The 19,452-nt window shown below is 41.5% G+C and overlaps 1 protein-coding gene across 15 annotated transcripts in view; it reads right to left on the bottom strand.

Annotated features, from left to right (window-relative positions):
- Positions 1-19,452, bottom strand: part of TFDP2 (transcription factor Dp-2) — a 123,755-nt gene that overhangs the window by 87,803 nt on the left and 16,500 nt on the right. For 7 of the 15 annotated variants that reach the window (XM_059663729.1, XM_059663730.1, XM_059663713.1 and 4 more), the window contains exons 2-3: positions 15,014-15,082; positions 1,826-1,927 (exon numbers count right to left, since the gene is read on the bottom strand). The exons of 1 other annotated variant lie outside the window; for it this stretch is intronic. Coding sequence is in view for 8 of the 14 variants with exons in the window: in XM_059663713.1 (XP_059519696.1) it covers positions 1,826-1,840 (15 nt within the window). In the remaining 6 variants the exon portion in view is untranslated. The remainder of the gene's footprint in view (positions 1-1,825; positions 1,928-15,013; positions 15,083-19,452) is intronic. 7 more of the 15 variants (XM_059663715.1, XM_059663712.1, XM_059663714.1 and 4 more) reach the window with 1 other exon arrangement.

Raw genomic sequence — 19,452 nt, 5'->3', positions numbered from 1 at the left:
ACTTACCCCTCTGCCCCATCCCTAGGTGGCTATAGCAGAAGGAGAAACATGATGCTCACTGTTTGATTTCTCCAAATATATAGACAAAATAATGGGAATGCAATTATCACTAGTTCAACTGCTTTATGTTACTTTCAGGAAACAATTTATTAATACAGCAAACTGTATATATGACTAGGAAGATTATATTTGATTCAAAGTACATTGTAAGCCAAAAATATACTTTTGCTATTTAAATGTTAACCATCTTTCACATCCTTTTTTTCCTAAAGAAGAGAAAATCAAGGTAATATCCTATAAGACAATTCCCAATACACAGACTAAAATTTTGCTTATTCTTTTCCCCAAACAGCGCTTTAACAAATATACGCGTCTTAGAGTAAAGCAAACTACTCCTGATCATTTATCCCAACAAAATTAACTAAATGTTAATAAAGAAAAATCTGTATCTGCTTAGAGCTACTAATGCATGCTAAAGCAAGGTTAATAACAGCAAACCAGAAATAAGTAATAACGGTTTGTTTTTTTAGTGCTATTCTTTAGATGGATAATGGTAGTATTTAGAATTATTTGTCTGGCTCACAAGGAGACGTTTTTACTCAATATAATGCTTGCTTCTCCTGGTCATAACTAACCAAACTTCAGGTGGGTATCTGGCTGAGGCACTGCCAGAGGTGCTTCCCAAGGAGTCTGGAGCTGATCTAGGCAGGCAGAACCTGCCAGCTGCCTCCGTCTCTCCCTTTCACACTTCTCTCTCCCTGAACAGGCTGGCTCTGTACCATGTCAACTGAGATATTAACTGGAGAACTGAGGAAGATGATATGCAGAGAGACAGAGTCATGAAGCAGATGCACAGAGACGAGCAGAGATGACAAATGGAAACCAAGTGCTGCCTCTATTCCTGGTAGATTTCAAGTTTCTGGACCCAGGTCTTTTCCAACATAATAATCAAGGAAGAGTAAAGCTATTATATAAGTTATTTCCTAGATGCTTTAGTATTTATTTTCTGGTACAAGCCTTCACCATAACTGAGAACAAATCCATTGACAGAGGGTGACAATAAAATGTAACTTAAAAGAAAGTAGAGCCGAAACCGGTTTGGCTCAGTGGATAGAGCGTCGGCCTGCGGACTGAAGGGTCCCCGGTTCAATTCCGGTCGAGGGCATGTACCTGGGTTGCGGGCACATCCCCAATAGGGGGTGTGCAGGAGGCAGCTGATCAATGTTTCTCTCTCATAGATGTTTCTAACTCTCTATCTATCTCCCTTCCTCTCTGTAAAAAATCAATAAAATATATTTTTTTTAAAAAAGAAAGTAGATTCAGAAATGATAGTTTCAAACAAACAAAAATTAAATAATTTCTCCAAAACATCTAAATCCTAATGTCACCTCAGGAATCATGTCATGGAGGATAGCAGGCTTTTCTGAACTATACATGAGTATATACATTTCCTGAGTAAATACAAGAAAAACACTAAACCAAAGAAAATAGTGAGGGGTAAGAGTCTCCAGCAATACTAAAGCAAAATTTATTACAGTACCCAACAAAGGATCAGGGTGGGAAACTTTCTGGAGACAGCAATTTGGTAGCTGTTGAGAAAGAGCAACTTAGCAGCAATTTATAAGAATGCTACCATGCCCATTAGCGTACTGTATTCAGTAGCATTCAAATTTACTATCTCATTCTTTGCATAAACAAAGACAATTATAAATTAATGACAGTAAACTAAATTTGAGGAACCTGAGTGGTGGGGAAAAAAATACCAGTAGGAAAAAGTACAACTCACTTTAAAAATACCTACATTAAAACATTTACAAATACTTACATTTTTTGCCGTCATGTCAAATTGTATTCGGTTTAAAATTTTGTAAAGCCATTAAGAACAAAAATAAAAACTTTGTCTTCAATAATTCCTTAAAAAAGCATCCTGTTAAAGAAGGAAAAAAGAGAGAATAGTAATGTAATAATAATAATAGGCAACATTTATGTCATACTTATTATGTGATATATATATATTTCTTTAAGTAAATTATATTTTTAAATTATTTTATTGATTTTTTACAGAGAGGAAGGGAGAGAAATAGACAGAAACATCGATGAGAGAGAAACATCGATCAGCTGCCTCCGGCACATCTCCTACTGGGGATGTGCCCGCAACCCAGGTACATGCCCTTGACCGGAATCGAACCTGGGACCTTTCAGTCCGCAGGCCGGTGCTCTATCCACTGAACCAAACCGGTTTCGGCTAAGTAAATTATTTAAATTAATCCTCACAACAAAACTATAAGATACGTACCATTTTAATCCCTATTTTCCAAATAAAAATTGGGGTTTAAAGAGGTTAAATATTTTGATCAAATCAACTCCGCTAACAACTGATAGAGCCTGGGTTTTGAAATATTATACTATGCTGCTTTAAGCAACCCACTGAAAGAAACAGGGCTTCTTGGAGAAATAACCAATTCCAGGGTTGGGGCAGGATATGTGCAAGATAAACCTAGGACATTTTATTGTATCTAAAGTAAGGAAGGGCCGAGACCGGTTTGGCTCAGTGGATAGAGCGTCGACCTGCGGACTGAAAGGTCCCAGGTTCGATTTCGGTCAAGGGCATGTATCTGGGTTGCGGGCACATCCCCAGTAGGAGATGTGCAGGAGGCAGCAGGTCGATGTTTCTCTTTCATCGATGTTTCTAACTCTCTATCTCTCTCCCTTCCTCTCTGTAAAAAATCAATAAAATATATTTAAAAAAATAAAATAAAATAAAAATAAAGTAAGGAAGGGCTCAAAAAATGAGCTTACAACCGGACAATGAACACTAAAGTACATATTGATAGCAATAGGTTATAACAGACTATAAACCCATTGAATAAAATAATATTCCAGGAGTCCACACTGATATGAACAAATAACGAGGAAGGGGAAGCTCTTCTTTGTAATACAATGCCAAGTAATAAGTACAGGGTGTGGCAAAAGTAGGTTTACAGTTGTTCATATGGAAAATACAAGTTAATTAATAGATAACAATACAAAAATAAACTGTGTTTCATGTACTCAAAACTGTAAACTTGCCGAGACTGGTTTGGCTCAGTGGATAGCGCGTTGGCCTGCGGACTGAAGGGTCCCCGGTTCGATTCCGGTCAAGGGCATGTACCAGGGTTGCGGGCACATCCCCAGTGGGAAATATGCAGGAGGCAGCTGATCGATGTTTCTTTCTCATCGATGTTTCTAACTCTCTGTCTCTCTCCCTTCCTCTCTGTAAAAAATCAATAAAATATATTTAAAAAAAAACAAAAAAACCGTAAACTTATTTTTGCCCCACCCTGTATAAAGGAGTGATGCAGTTAGAAAAGCCCCAATTTGTGGTTTTCTATAAAGGATCGGGCAAGAATCATTGATAAATACTAAAACGAGCCAATGAGAATTGGTGAGAAATATATTTACGTACTTTTGAAATATCTCCCCACAAAATACACACTAATTCAAATTTTACAGTAAAAAAACCTGATACACACCATTTTAGCCAAAGTGATCAAAGCTACCAAATGACCACTAACAATGAGACAAACCAACATTTGCATCTCCTCAAGTGGACTAAGATGGATATAATTTCTGAGGTTTTCCACCCAAAATGCATAATCTAAATCTAATTAAGGAAATAGAAAAATTAAAATGGAGAAACATTCTGTAAAAGAATGGACTGAATTCTTGTAAAATACTGGTGTCACTAGAAACAAAAGAAGCCTGAGAAACATTCCCAAATTAAAAATTGGGAGTTCAAAGGAAGAAGGGCAAGAACTAATGAAATAGGAAAAAAGTCAAAATAACAACTAGTTTTAAGTGCCTTGCTTGAAGTACAGACCTAATAAGTAAAGTAGCATTGTTAGCGGAGGGGAAAGTGCATGGATTTTTTTTTTTTTTTTTAATCTAGGCTCAGTCTCAGCTCTGAAACTTAGCTGTGTGACCCTGACCAAGTGACTTAACCTCTTTGAGCTTCAGTATCCTCATCTGAAAAATAGATATACTGAGTTTTTTAGGGTTATGTTAGGAGTAAATTAGATACAGTCGAAGTGAAAATCATCAAATCCACCAAGGCAATGTGCCAAATGCCCTCCAATTTATACATACTAGTAAACACTGAATACTCCTAACCACAAAAAATTTCAATTTAAATATATTGAAGATTACCTTATTACTGACTGAAACGTAGTTATCACAAAAATCAGTAAGGTCTTTTCCATCCAAAGTACCTGTTAAATTTTAGAAACCTGCCATATCTGTCTAAGGCAGACACTGTTGCCTACCCAATATCATTTTCCTCTTCTTCCTTAGAAGTTGAAGGTGGCCATGTGTTCAATTAAAAACACTACACTCTCAGTTTCCCTCTCAGACAGGCTGACCATACAATGCAATTCTGACTAATTCTGGCCAATCTACACTAATAAAAGAGAAAAATGGTAATTGGCGTACGACGATACCCTTTTCATTGGCTAATCAGGGCTATATGCAAATTAACTGCCAACTAAGATTGGCAGTTAACTGCCAACAAGATGGTGGTTAATTTGCATATGTAGGCACAATGCAGGGAGGCGAAAGGGAAAGCAGGAAGAAGCCCCCTGCCACTGACAGTGATCGGAAACCCAGGGGGGAGCTAAGAGCTGGGGGGCAGGGCAAAGGCGGCCGCCTTTGCCCTGCCCCCCAGCCATGATCGGAGAATCAGGTGCCTTTTCCGCCCTGGCCAGTGATAGCAGGAAGTAGGGGTGGAGCCAGCAATGGGAGCTGGGCACGGTCGAAGCTGGCAGTCCCAGGAGCTAGGGGTCCCTTGCCTGGGCCTAAAGCAGAGCCCACGATCGCGGGGCCGCTGCAGCTGTGGGTCCCCGCTGCCCGGGCCGGACGCCTCAGCCAGAGGCGTCAGGCCTGGGCAAGGGGCCGATCCTGTGATTGGAGGGTGATGGTGGTCAACGCCTGAGGGCTCCCAGTATGTGAGAGGGGGCAGGCTGGGCTGAGGGACACTCCCCCCCACACACACACCCAGTGCACAAATTTCGTGCACCGGGCCCCTAGTCTATATAAATAAAAGTCTAAGCAACCATTACAACTGAACGACCGCTGGTAGCTATGATGTGCCCTGACCACCAGGGGGCAGATGCTCAACACAGGAGCTGCCCCCTGGTGGTCAGTGCGTTCCCACTGCCAACCTCCCGCAGTTGGCCAACCTCCTGTGGTCCCTCCCCGCAGCCGGCTGGCCCTGGCCCTAATTGGCCCTGATCGGGACTGGGCGAGATGGCCCTGATCGCCAGCCAGGCCGAGGGACCCTACCCATGCATGAATTTGTGCACCGGGCCTCTAGTCTATATAATAAAAGCCCAGTGACCATTACGGCGGAACGACTGAAACAACCAGCCAATATGACACGCTGGCCGCATAGGGCCATCACCAGCGCCACTGTTGAGCCCGAAGGCCCTGGGGCCAGTTGCACGGCCGTAGCCAAGGCGCTGATAAAGAACAATGCGAAGGTGGCCAGCGTGAGCATGCAGCTTGAGATGAAGGCTCTGTGGGATGAACTCAATCAGCTGGGCACCAAGATGATCGTCACCAAGACTGGCAGGTCAGGGAGCCCCTCTCCCCACAGCAACCCTCCCCACGTGGCACCAGTCTCGGGCAGCGGGTTTTGACCTGAGCCATATGAGTGAGACTGAGAAGCGGGATGGGGGGCATAGCCTGGCCACCTGCAGGTCCTTCTTGGCACGAGCCAGCTCCTTCGCTCTCCGAGTCTTGGCTCTAGCAACAGCCGCCTGGCACGCCGGGCCAGAGGGTACTGCTTGGAAGGCCAGGAAGGCGGCGGAGAGAAACCCTGTGGACCTGTCGTCCAACCAGCAGCCCAGGACCCAGTGCCAGAAACAGACTGTCTCAGAACACACTGAGCTTGAGGGGAAGGCCTTGCCACCAGCCAGTTCCTGGTGGATCCCACCTCAAAGGAAACTCCGTCTTTAGTTCCTTAGTTCAGTCTATCCCAGCTAAAGAGGAGCAGCTGGGCACATTTTAGGGGAGAATTAAGACTCTAAAACAGTGTGTTCTGCTCCATGGAGATTGCTACCCAGTTGTCTTAGGCCTACATTCCAGGTGATTGTGGGGCCTGACTCTGCCAGTGGGGCCCGCGTCTTCCAATTGGCCTGTATTTGTTGTAAGAGCCCAAAGAGAAGAAGGGGAACAAGTTTTTCGATGCAATGGATTTAACCAACAGACAACAGCGAGTGCCGGGCTGTGTCTAATGTACACAGAGACACCAGCTCTGAGTCCGCCTCACTAAAGAGAGCTCAGGGCCTCTTTGCAGAGCCTTCTGGTGGTTTCTGTTTCCTTGCTGAGGCCGTCCTCCCTGGGAAGCCTGGGGCCCATGCTCAGCTCCAGCTCATTGGATCTTCTCCAGGCCCCTCCCCCTGTGTTCCCCCCACAACCACCCCCCCCAATCAGGGGTGGGGCCAGCTGGCCAATTGCCCATGGCCCCTCCCCCCAGCTGGCCCAGCCCAATCAGCCCCAATCAGAGCAGGCGGCTGGACCCCACCTGTGCACAAATTCATGCACCGGGCCTCTAGTCTATATCTATAAAAGCCTAAGCGACCAAACGATGGGTTGACCGGTCACTATGATGCACACTGACCACCAGAGGGCAGACACTCAATGCAGGAGCTGCCCCTGGTGGTCAGTGTGCTCCCACAGTGGCACTCAGTTGACCAATGGGCGCCAGACGCCAGCCTCACGGCTGGTGAGCACAGGTGCGGCAGCACGAGCCTCTCCTGCCTCTGTTGCAGTGCTCCCAAGTGGTGGTGGCAGCAGGCTCAGTGGTGCCTGGCCTGGTCTCGGGCCCCTCCCTGGCCGCCTGCTGCTTTGGGCACTACTACATCCTTTCGGGGATGTCGGACTGCTGGTTTCAGCTCGATCCCCGCAGGCCATCAGGCCAAAACTGGCAGTCTGACATCTCCCGAGGGGTCCCAGATTGCAAGTGGGCGCAGGCCAGGCTGAGGGACCCCACTGGTGCATGAATCTGTGCACCGGGCCTCTAGTAAAATATAAGCGGACATTGTTGGGCTGGGCTACCAGATTTGGCTTGTTTTTCCCTTCTCCCCCTTTCTTCACGTCCAGAGTATGGTTGTAATAGCATACATTCCATGCATATGCTTCATTACTATATTTAGTATTCATTTGTGTATTAAATTTCTTAAGGACTGTGTTATACAGTGGCACTGTGCTATTCTCCCAAATAAAAGATATTAAGAGTGTTACTATTTCAGCACACTATAGAGATTGGCTACCAATAAAAATACTGCTTTAGCCCTGGCTGGTATGTTCAGTGGTTAGAGCATTAGCCTGCACACCAAAGGGTCACAGTCAAGGGCATGTACTTGGGTTACAGATTGGATATCAGATCAGAGCAGATGTGGGAGGCAACCAATCGATGTGTCTTCCGCATTGATGCCTCTCTCTGTGTCTTCCTCTCTCCCTCTCTCTCTCTCTCTCTCTTTTTCTCCCTCCTCCCCTCCCTTCCACTTTCTCTCAAAATCAATGGGGAAAAACTATCCTCAGGTGAGGACTAACAACAAAAAATACTGCTTTAGCCACATAATTTTGTTTAGTACTGTATTCCCTTTGTATCTTCTCTCCAGAGCTAGCACAGATTGGAACTTCTAAATGTTACATAAAAGATAAATGTTTGAAAGAGAGCCAAAGTGCATGAATTTCTTGAGCAAATTTACCTTAATGTCTCTGTGCCTCAACTTTTTCATCTGCAAAATAGTAATAGTTTATCTACTTAATTAAATGAGTCAAGGTATGAAAAATAATTAGGATACTGACTACCACAAGGTTAGCACTCAACTCATGTTACGGGAAAAAAGCAATTCACTGATTTCTTGTGACAAATTAAGGTTTTTTCCGCTAAAATAAATAATACACAATTTACACATAGTGCAAGTGAAAAATACCACAACATAAATACAATTTAAAACAGGAAAAATTGTGGTTAAGAAAAACTTCTAAAAGTAACAAGATTAGGGAGTAACTTCATTCATTAATTTAGTTATTGATCCAGAAATCACTGAACATCCACTATGTGTAAGGCACTAAATCCAGGTACTGGAGATATCCTAGTAAATGAGAGAAATAGCATAAGCCTTTAAATGTAATTTAAATTATATAAAGTTACAGTAAGATAAATGTTACAAAAGGAAATGGGATTGTGAGAGATCTGCTTCATTTGATTACAAATAAATAAGTATGCTATATTGGCTTTGAGTTAGAGCTTTTAACCTTTTAACTAAAATGTATACATTTCTAAGTATTTTTAAAGCTTTTGACTTTTACATTGTCTTTAAGTTACAAATTATTTGAAATGTATGACTTAAACCAAGTGTCTAGAAAGTAAATAAACATGGCATGGAGTGTTTCAAGAAACTGCCATCTTTGGACAGCACCGGTAATTCTCAAAGATAAGCTAATGCATTATGTTTTACCCAGACTCAACTATTGTACACTTCTTCCTGCCACCAAGTTTTCTGTTGGTTAAAAAAAATAAATCGGATTTCTTCTTCCACATTCATGAACACATTATGTCAAGCTCAAAAAGTCAATCTACGTGACCTCACCATCTGCCACGATCTCTTGTCAGTTTCAGACAATATAACTCCCACAGATGGTCTCAAAATGCAAGCCCTTTTCCTTTCAAACTACAATTTAGTAGTTCTGGCCACAAAGCCTTTTAAAATGGTATACCATTAATCAAAATACAACGAAGAAAAAAAGCAAAGTTATAAATACATTTGTAGAATTAACATCACTTGAATCAGAGTTTGTATACTTTCTAACACTGCTGTAAAAGATGCTACTAAAACTTTAATGTCAGCAAAGACAGTATATTTACGTGGAAGATATTAATTTTAAATACGAATTCATGTTTCAAAGTTTGGAAAATATACATATTTAGGCACTCTTTTAAGTGCTTCACATGTAGGATCTCACATAATCTGTTCCAGAACTCTATCAGGTAAATATACTATTTGCATTTTACAGATGACAAACGGAACTTTACAGTTGAAGTAATTTGCCCAGTTAACCAACTGTGTAAATGGCAATGCCAGAAGATCAACCCAAGAACTAGCAAAAAAAACACAAAGAAAACTAGCAGACATGTTCTTACCTACTACACTAAATTACAAAATATATCTTACTTGAGATACAATAAATTTATCCTCAAAATGTAGCAAAAAATGTAATTATTATAATAAACCCATATAAAAGAATATCTTACTATACCAAAAGAAGCCTTCAGAATTTCATATAGAACAAGTATATATCATTGGATCAGATTTTCACCCTTTTTAGTTCCTTCTTTTATTAATTTCAGTATTAAATTAAAATTTTCTTAGTAACTTCATTTCTTTTTATAGTTTCATAGGAGTCCTTTACATCATTATATCATAACTGGAGGCCTGGTGCATGACATTCGTGCATGAGGGTGGGGGGATGTCCCTCAGCCTGGCCTGCACCCTTTCGCAGTCCTGGAGCCCTTGAGGGATGTCCAACTGGCGGCCGAAGCCATCAGTCAGATATCCTTAGCGCTGCCACAGAGGCGGGCCGCTGCGCTCGCCAGCAGTCAGCCTGGCTTGTGGCTGAGCAGTGCTCCCCCTATGGGAACACACTGACCACCAGGGGGCAGCTCCTGGCTTGAGCGTCTGCCCCCCGGTGGTCAGTGTGTGTCATAGCAACCGGTTGTTCTGCTGTTCAGTCGATTTACATATTACCCTTTTATTATATAGGACTGATTGAACTAGTTCCTGGCTGATGAACACTTTATAGAATTCCTGTTTTTAAACAGTTGGCAGTAATCACATTTTAATGACTCAATCCTTCATATTTGATCTGGTCTCTGACTACCTCTCCAGGTCTGTGTTGAACCACTTTCCCATACCCTTCTCTGATCTAGTTCCATTGGCCTTTTGTCAGCTCCTCAAACACATGCTCCTCCTGCCTCAGGGCCTCTGCACATGCTGTTCCCTTTGCCTGGAACTTTCACCAATGGTTAATTTCTCCTCCTTTGGATCTCCTCTCAAATAACACTTTTTCTGAGAGAACTGTTCCTCTCCCACTACCCAGACTAGGTCAGAGGTCTCTACTTAATACTCTCCCCTACTTTCTCCTTTTTTAGTACACATCGGTTGTCATTACCTGTCTGTGTAATTATCAAAATGTGGTCTATCTCTGCCAACTAAAATGTAAGTTCCTTGAGGGCAGGGAACCTACCTATTTTATCCAGTGTCTGGCATGTGGTTAGAACTCAAGTAATATTTATTTTTTGTTTTTAAAGAACTATTTAGTAAATTAATTATATAGTCAATGTTATATTTATTTTCACCCTTTAATAATGTATGATAATCCCACTTACTATGACTTGGCAACAGAAAATGAAAAGAAACGTAAACATTTAACACATTCACACATCTGAAATATCACTAAGCTATATAGCTGAATTTTGAGTATCACTTTCCTATCATGAACAAAAAGTGTTTTAGAACTGCCCTGGCCAGTGTGGCTCAGTTGGCTGGGTGTCAACCTGTGCACCAAAAGGTTGCTGGTTCGATTCCTGGTCAGGGCACATTCCCAGGTTGTGGGCTCAATCCCTGGTGGGGGATGTGCAGGAAGTAGTCAATCAATGTTTCTTTCTCTCCCTCTCCCTTTCTCTCTTTCTAAAAATCAATACAACTATATTTTTATATTTTATGGGGGAAATTTTTAATAGGGTAAACTTAATTTCGCTAATTTTAAGGTAAAATGAATAGTAAGCAAGAGTAAAATTTTAAAAACACTTTTACGTACTAAAAGCTGAAACCACTGACATTTTTTTTTAAATATATTTTATTGATTTTTTACAGAGAGGAAGGGAGAGGGATAGAGAGTTAGAAACATCGATGAGAGAGAAACATCGATCAGCTGCCTCCTGCACATCTCCCACTGGGGATGTGCCCGCAACCCAGGCACATGCCCTTGACCGGAATCGAACCTGGGACCCTTCAGTCCGCAGGCCGACGCTCCATCCACTGAGCCAAACCGGCCTCGGCGAAACCACTGACATTTTACACTTAAAAAAAATAATTGCTTTCATATTCATTGCTCACTTATTTAAATTGAAAAAGAATTTTTCCAAACTCTACAATGATAAAAACTGGTTAATATTACAAGCAATTAATGACAACTTTTAACAGAGTCTTCTCCGTAAGTGCAGTGAATAATGAATCATGTTGTCTGAGCACTGCTCATTTGTTTATTATTCAGTATTACTGCCTACTGCATGTCAAACCCTAGGCTGAGCATTGAAGACACAGCGAGAAACAATAACAGTCCCCCCCCTCCATGGAGTCTGCATACTCACTAAGAAGGCAGGCATTAGGCTGCCACCACCATGCTTAGTGAAGGGAAGCTGGTGCAAACAGCTGCACAGCAAATGGCAGACGATAAATTAGTTTTTGATTTGCCTGATTATGAAAATATTAACCATGTTGTGGTTTTTATGCTGGGAACAATCCCATTTCCTGAGGGAAAGGGAGGATCTGTCTACTTTGCCTATCCTAATTCAAATGGAATGCCAGTATGGCAACTCCTAGGATTTGTCATGAATGGGAAACCAAATGCCATCTTCAAAACGTCAGGTCTTGCCCTAACTGGTTTGGCTCAGTGGATAGTGCATCGGCCTGCTGACTCAAGGGTCCCAGGTTCGATTCCAGTCAAGGGCATGTACCTTGGTTGCAGGCACATCCCCAGTAGGGGTTGTGCAGGAGGCAGCTGATCGATGTTTCTCTCTCATCGATGTTTCTAACTCTCTATCCCTCTCCCTTCCTCTCTGTAAAAAAATCAATAAAATATATAAAAAAACAAACAAACAAAAAAGTCAGGTCTTAAAGCTGGAGAAGGAAGCCAGCACCCATTTGGAGCCATGAACATTGTCTGAACTTCATCTGTTGCTCAGATTGGAATTTCAGTGGGATCATTGGACAGTCTGACTTAGCAGACTCCTGTAGGTAATGCTGCTGTATCCTCAGTTGACTCATCCACTCAATTCACACAAAAGATGTTGGACAACAGCTACAATTTTGCTTCATCATTTGCTATCTCTCAGGCCCATATGACATCAAGTCCCTCTGGAACGTTCATTCTAGCAAATATGGTTCTGAAATGGTATGAGAACTTTCAAAGATGACTAGCATAGAACCCTCCCTTTTGGAAAACATAATTTGAATAAAATAAATTTTTTTTAAATTAAATCTTTATTGTTCAGATTATTACAGTTGTTCCTCTCCCCCCCCCCCATAACTCCCCTCCTCCCAGTTCCCGCCCCACCCTCCGCCCTCACTTCCCACCCACTGTCCTCATCCATAGGTGCACGATTTTTGTCCAGTCTCTTCCCGAATCTCCCACACCCCTTTTCCCCCCAAGAATAGTCAGTCCATTCCCTTTCTATGTCCCTGATTCTATTATAATCACCAGTTCATTCTGTTCATCAGATTATTTATTCACTTGATTCTTAGATTCACTTGTTGATAGATGCATATTTGTTGTTCATAATTTGTATCTTTACCTTTTTCTTCCTCTTCCTCTTCTTAAAGGATACCTTTCAGCATTTCATATAATCCTGGTTTGGTGATGATGAACTCCTTTAGCTTTTCCTTATCTGTGAAGCTCTTTATCTGACCTTCAATTCTGAATGATAGCTTTGCTGGATAAAGTAATCTTGGTTGTAGTTTCTTGGTATTCATCACTTTGAATATTTCTTGACACTCCTTTCTGGCCTGCAAAGTTTCTGTTGAGAAATCAGCTGACAGTCGTATGGGTATTCCCTTGTAGGTAACTGAGTTACTTTCTCTTGCTGTTTTTAAGATTTTCTCTTTATCTTTTGCTCTTGGCATTTTAATTATGATGTGTCTTGGTGTGGTCCTCTTTGGATTCCTTTTGTTTGGGGTTCTCCGCGCTTCTTGGACCTGTAAGTCCATTTCTTTCACCAGGTGGGGGAAGTTTTCTGTCATTATTTCTTTAAATAGGTTTTCAATATCTTGCTCTCTCTCATCTTCTGGCACCCCTATAATTCTGATGTTGGTACGCTTGAAGCTGTCCCAGAGGCTCCTTACACTATCCTTGCATTTTTGGATTCTTTTTTCATTTTGCTTTTCCGGTTGGGTGTTTTTTGCTTCCTCGCATTTCAAATCATTGACTTGATTCTTGCGCTCCTCTGGTCTGCTGTCGGGCGTCTGTATAATATTCGTTATTTCAGTCCGTGTATGCTTAATTTCTAGTTGGTTCCCCAACATAACATCGAGGGTCTCATTAGTTTTCTTGTAGATCTCATTAAGTTTATCGGCGGCTTCTAAACAGTTCTTGAGAGACCTTAAAAGTGTGGTTCTGAACTCTATTTCTTCCATTGACAATTTTGTCCTGTTTCTTTGTCTCCGCATTTTGTTATGCTTCCTTGGTGCACCCCCTAGTGGTCTTTGTTCGCAGTCTTATAGTTAAACCTTGATTGTTGTAGCTAATACTAGGGAGGGTTTGACGTCCAGGCCAAGTGGCTATGAGAATCAGCTGTGTCAGCAGTGAGAGAACTTCTGTCCTCTAGGGAGGTGCTAATCTAGCCTTTGCCTGAGGCTATCGGGCAAATGCCTCTGTGCAGGGCTTGGGCAGGGCGGGTCGCACAGGATCAACAGGGTGGGCCGGAGAGAGCAGTTATGGCGGCTCTCAGCCCTGTCCCCAGGGGCTCTGCCTCTCTGAGTTCCAGCACCCGCTGCAAAGCTCGGAGAGAAAGCTGCACTCGCTCTGACCGAAGCCAGACAGTCCCGCTTCTCCCGTTTGAGTCTGGGTCCCTAAAGACTCGCCTGTATCTGGAGCTCAGAGTCTGCGACTCCCTCCCGATTGAAAACGCCAACCGCGCCCTCCGCCGCCAGCCCGCTCCGCGCACTCCGCACCTCAGAATTTGACTTCAGCACTGCGCCTCCTCTGAGTGTCCGTATGCGTTTCTCTTTCCTCCTAGTTGTAGGACTTCCACTCAGCCAGCGTTCCTGTGGTTCTGCGTGATGTCCGTTCCGTCTTTTAGTTTCACTTTTGAAGTAGTTGTTCAAAGCAGCAAACTCCGGCGTTAACCTATGCCGCCATCTTGGTTCTCTGAATAAAATAATTTTTAATGGATTCTGAAATTTGTTATGTTTTGAAGATAAATGACTCCTTTTAAAAGCATGAAGTCAAAAGGATCATGAAACCTATGTTTAAAAACTGCTTAGTGACTGTGTAACTTAATTAAAAATAAATAAAAGAAAAACATTGAAAAATGAAAATATGTTCCTCATTAATGAACTTTCCCCTTATGCTTTAAAAATTATTTGGAGGCGCCCTAACCGGTTTAGCTCAATGGATAGAGCGTCAGCTTTTGGACTCAGGGGTCCCAGGTTCGATTCCAGTCAAGGGCATGTATCGTGGTTGCAGGCACATCCTCAGTAGGGGGTGTGCAGGAGGCAGCTGATCGATGTTTCTCTCTCATCGATGTTTCTAACTCTCTATCCCTCTCCCTTCCTCTCTGTAAAAAAATCAATAAAATATATATTTAAAAAAATTATTTGGAGGCAAAACATTTTGTTTTGGCAATGATTCATTTTTTACTTAAAAAGAAAGCATTATCACAAACAAAAAAGAGAAGGCTGGCATTAGACAATGAATTTCAAAATTAACTCTTAATGACAATTACTATATGTGCTACTACAGAGACAAAAAGATGCAAAAGAAGAATGTAACATAAGAGACTGGGATTCTGGTGGTTTTAGAGAAGATTTCTCAGAGGAAGTAAAGTTTGAGCTGAGCTCAACAAACAAATAAACAATGTAAACCACTGGCAAAGAGAATGGGGTACATCACAGCCAGAGGGAGCAGCCAGCACAGGATTGGGAAGAAAAGCACAAGGGAAATTCCAGGAACTAAAGGAAGACCTATGTACCTGAAAATGAAGAGCAAGAGGGAGGGCTTCTAAGAGATGAGGTTGGATGCCAGGTCAAGCAGGACATTACTTAAAAAAAAAAATCAGATTAGTAGGAAGCCTTAGAAAGATTTTAAGTAAAAAGCTGAACATCTAAACTAGAGAGAGACTAAATTGTGTTCACCAGAGATTAAGTAAAAGTTATTTGCATCCTAATTCTTTAAAAAGCCAGCATTATCAGCCATCCTATCCAATAAAGAAGGAATATGCTAATTGACCCTCACACTGTCACAAAGATGGCAGCGCCCACAGCCAATAAGGAGGGAGTATGCTAATTGACTGCCCCACCCTCAAAGATGGCAGCGCCCACAGCCACAAGATGGCAGTACCCAGTCCCCTCAGTCCCTTGGGGCAGGCCCGGCCACTCCGCGCGCCTGCCTCTGGAGTCCCCCAGTCCCCTCAGCGCCCCAGCCACCCAGGGCAGGCCCGAGGCTCAGGTAACCAGGGCCACCAGAGGTTTACGCTGCCGGCAGTGGCAGCAGCAGAGGTGTGATGGGGGCGTCGCCTTCCCCTGATCGCCGGGTCACCTCCCACCCCTGAGGGCTCCTGGACTGTGAGAGCGGGCAGGCCGAGCTGAGGGGACTACCTCCCTCCAGTGCATGAATTTTCATGCACCAGGCCTCTAGTATTCTATAATTCTTTAGTAACTGAAATACTCATTAATTTCTCAACTATTATCAGGTAAGTTTATATTCACCATTTACCTAAAAAACAACCTTCACCCATTGCAACAACACTCAAAGCTCAGAAATAAGCAAAAAGAATATCCCCAGCTCCTAAATTAGCTTTCACAAAACCCATACACTAGTCAGTCACTTAAGACCTTAGGCCTTCCTTCATCTCACTGATTTTATTTAACACTAGTGGCCCAGTGCCCGGATCCATGCACATTGAAAGGAAATTAATTAGGAGAAATATTTTAATATCACTATTCGCCCTTTCTCTATAATAGAAATGTCAACAAAAACAACCACATTCACAACTGACAATGACAGATCGAAATACTAGTACATGCATGCAATTGGCACCAGCGAGAGCTTTATATGTATTGTGCATGTGTGAGTCAACATTTATTTTTAAATTGCCAGTGTGGCCCTAACCGGTTTGGCTCAATGGATAGAGCATCGGCCTGCGGACTCAAGGGTCCCAGGTTTGATTCCAGTCAAGGGCATGTACCTTGGTTGCGGGCACATACCAGTGGGAGGTGTGCAGGAGGCAGCTGATTGATGTTTCTCTCTCCTCGATGTTTCTAACTCTCTATCCCTCTCCCTTCCTCTCTGTAAAAAATCAATAAAATATATTTTTAAAAAATAAATTACCAGTGCACGTCATATGTACCAGCTGGTCGGTTGGACATATGGACATACGATAGGTCACTTAATCTTTTATATACATACACACACACACACACACACACACACACATATAATAAATTCTTATTAAATTTACTTGATTTTCAGGAATGAAGCAAATTAAACTCAGTAGAAAGGGAATAAATGGTCCAGGCACAGATGAGTACATTGACAACTGTTACTTTAATACTAAAGAAAATTAGGCACAGAATTATATTTCACCAAGTATATCCACAGAAATAGAATCCTTCCCTCATTCCCAGGCAAAACTGGATTAAAGACATGTTCCTATACATGCTTCCACAATAAAACCTAAGGATACTTTTGTTTCAAACACTGTCATAGATTATAACATTTATTATTTGTTCTTAATTATTGAAAATAAAAGTCTAACAAAGAAAATTTATTTCTGCCCTGTCCAAAGAAGCAACATTAGAATCTAAGAGATCGTCCAAATTTAGAACAAAATCACACTTCAAGATCCTGCCAAAACCCTAACAAAAGGTTATTTCATCACACAGTACAAGCCAAATTTTAAACCATCCATTCACTTATGCACAATGACTACATGGATTACATCATTTGCTGCACATATGCTCTTTAGCAAAATCTCATTTCCAGATCAACGTAGCTTTAGATTAGAAATGCAAATGTTAAGATTTATCCTTACTTGATCTATCACAACAAGGATACATGAGTTTTTAAAATATCATTTGGGTGTTAATATAAATTTGCAGACAAAGTACTATACAATGAACTATGCAAGCATAAAATATTCAATTTATCCAAAAGTCCAAGAAGAGAAAAATGAAGGCAATAAAAAAGAATTGTGAAAAAAATAGTGTAATTTCTAATTCTCATTTAGAATACCACCATACTTATGTAAGTACATAACCTGTATTCAAATGAAAATGAAACAATTTTATAATCAGCATCATCATAAGAGCTATTTACTATGGTAATTCCTCAAATAACCTTATAGATATTATCTCCATTATACAGGAGGGAAAATTGAGTCAGAGAGTTTAAATAACTTGTCCAAGGTCATACATAAGCAAAATTTACAATAAAGTTTAAGTAAATGAGATGTTACTATATACATGTTCCTTACCATAAAAAGATCAGTTCCAATTTTGCTGTGGAATTCATTTACTAGTGGAAATTTATATTATTTATAAATGTTGGAGAATATAAATTATTTTATGTATACTTTAAAATTATCTTAAAAAGACTTCTGGCCCAGCTGGCATGGCTCAGTGGTTAAGCATTGACTTATGTTATGTGTACTTTACATCTTAAAAATTTTTCTTTAATAGAAAATAAAGTAGGGAATGAAAAAGAAAAAAAAACGTTTATGTGAAAAAATAAGCAAGAATAGCCATACAAATTCTGGAAACAGGGTTCGGATTAGCCCCTTCCGATTATTAAAGTAAGTTATAAAGTTATAGTAATTAAATATTACACTTGTTAAATGAAAAGGCATATAGCTTGATGGATAGAAAAACAAGTCCAAGAAGAGACCCAAATCCATAATATGTATCAAAGTTCAAATCAGTGGGTTATAATTGGTTTAGGTGGATTATTCAGTAAGTAGTACTGAGAACTAGTAACCATCTGAAAAAAATTAACTGGGGCCATAATTTACCCCTCATTCAAAATAAATTCCAAATGGATCAAAGAATTCAATGCAATTTTTTAGGTTACTAGAAAAAAACATGGGAGTCAGATTTTTTAATCTGTGTGTGTGGAAAACTTTTCTAAATATAAATCCAAACCCAGAAGTCATCAAAGAAAAAAACTGATATGAGTATAATGTATATATAGATATAGAAGAAAACAACACAATGCAAGTCATAAGAAAAATCTACTGGAAAAAAGTATTTGTAACTCACATTCCCAGATAAAATTACAGAAACAGTTTTTAAAAAGCCAGAAGATGGCGATATTACTTCATTACAGCCTCATTGGTACCAACAACTAAGCCTGTCATCCTCTGTCAGTAAGGAGCCCCTTTTTTCCTCTGTGTCTCTTGTTGCCCTTCTCCATTCCCTCCTGTATTTACCTATCCTTCCACTCTTCACTTGTGATATAAAACTGAAATAAATATTAGTGGCAAGGGAAGATAGAAGAAATCCTGAATTTATAAAAATATTTATAACAATACTATTTTTAAGTGAATATGACATAATTAAATGTAAGATAAGATTATCTTTGTTAAATATCCATTCTCTCCTAAAACTACACTAAAATGATGCTAAGAAAGGATAAACTCATAAAAAACATATATAACATGAAAGGAGACAACAGCTGATGAGAGATCTTATATAATAAAAGTGTAATATGCAAGTCGACCAAACTGCAAAACTACTGATTGGCGGGGGGCGGGGCCGGCGAGCAGGCCAGCCAAGGCATGTGCCAGCAGGCAGAGGGAGGGGCCAGCAATCAGGGGACAGCTGTGACCAGCGGCCGCGAAGGGGCGATTGCGGGGGCGGGGTGGGGGGCTGCTGCTTGCCAGGCTGCCAGCACTGTCCGCTAATCAGCCTGCCCAGTTGCCTCCTGCAGAGGGAGACCAGACTGTGGCTTAAGTCTGCTCCCGTGGGAAGCAGACCTAAGCTGTCAGTTGGACATCCCCTGAGGGCTCTCGGACTGCAAGAGGGTGCAGGCCAGGCTGAGGGACCCCCCCCACACACACACCGAGTGCACAAATTTTCATGCATCAGGCCTCTAGTATAAATATAACACTTTGTTGGCTTTGTTAAACAGAACAAGCCAACCCCATGCATGTGAGGGCAGGTGAGGGTATGAACCCAGTAAGAAGCAAGCACAACAGAAAGGCTGAAGAATCTGAAGGTAGGGGTCAAAGTTGGGCTGAAAATAGGAATACTGGTTGAATGTTTGTAAGGAACAGTTTTCACCCAGAAGCCTTACCACGTATCCAAGAAACTGTCTCTCCTGAACCCTAGCGAGAGACACGTGGTTTACTTTCTTAAGACACTAAACCAGATAGAATGTAGAAACCAGGTACACACAGGGGTTGTCTGTCATATC

Source organism: Myotis daubentonii, chromosome 14, assembly GCF_963259705.1.
Source record: "Myotis daubentonii chromosome 14, mMyoDau2.1, whole genome shotgun sequence".
Taxonomy (NCBI): domain Eukaryota; kingdom Metazoa; phylum Chordata; class Mammalia; order Chiroptera; family Vespertilionidae; genus Myotis; species Myotis daubentonii.
Note: the sequence above shows the minus strand (reverse complement) of the source record. Positions and strands in the feature narration are given on the sequence as shown.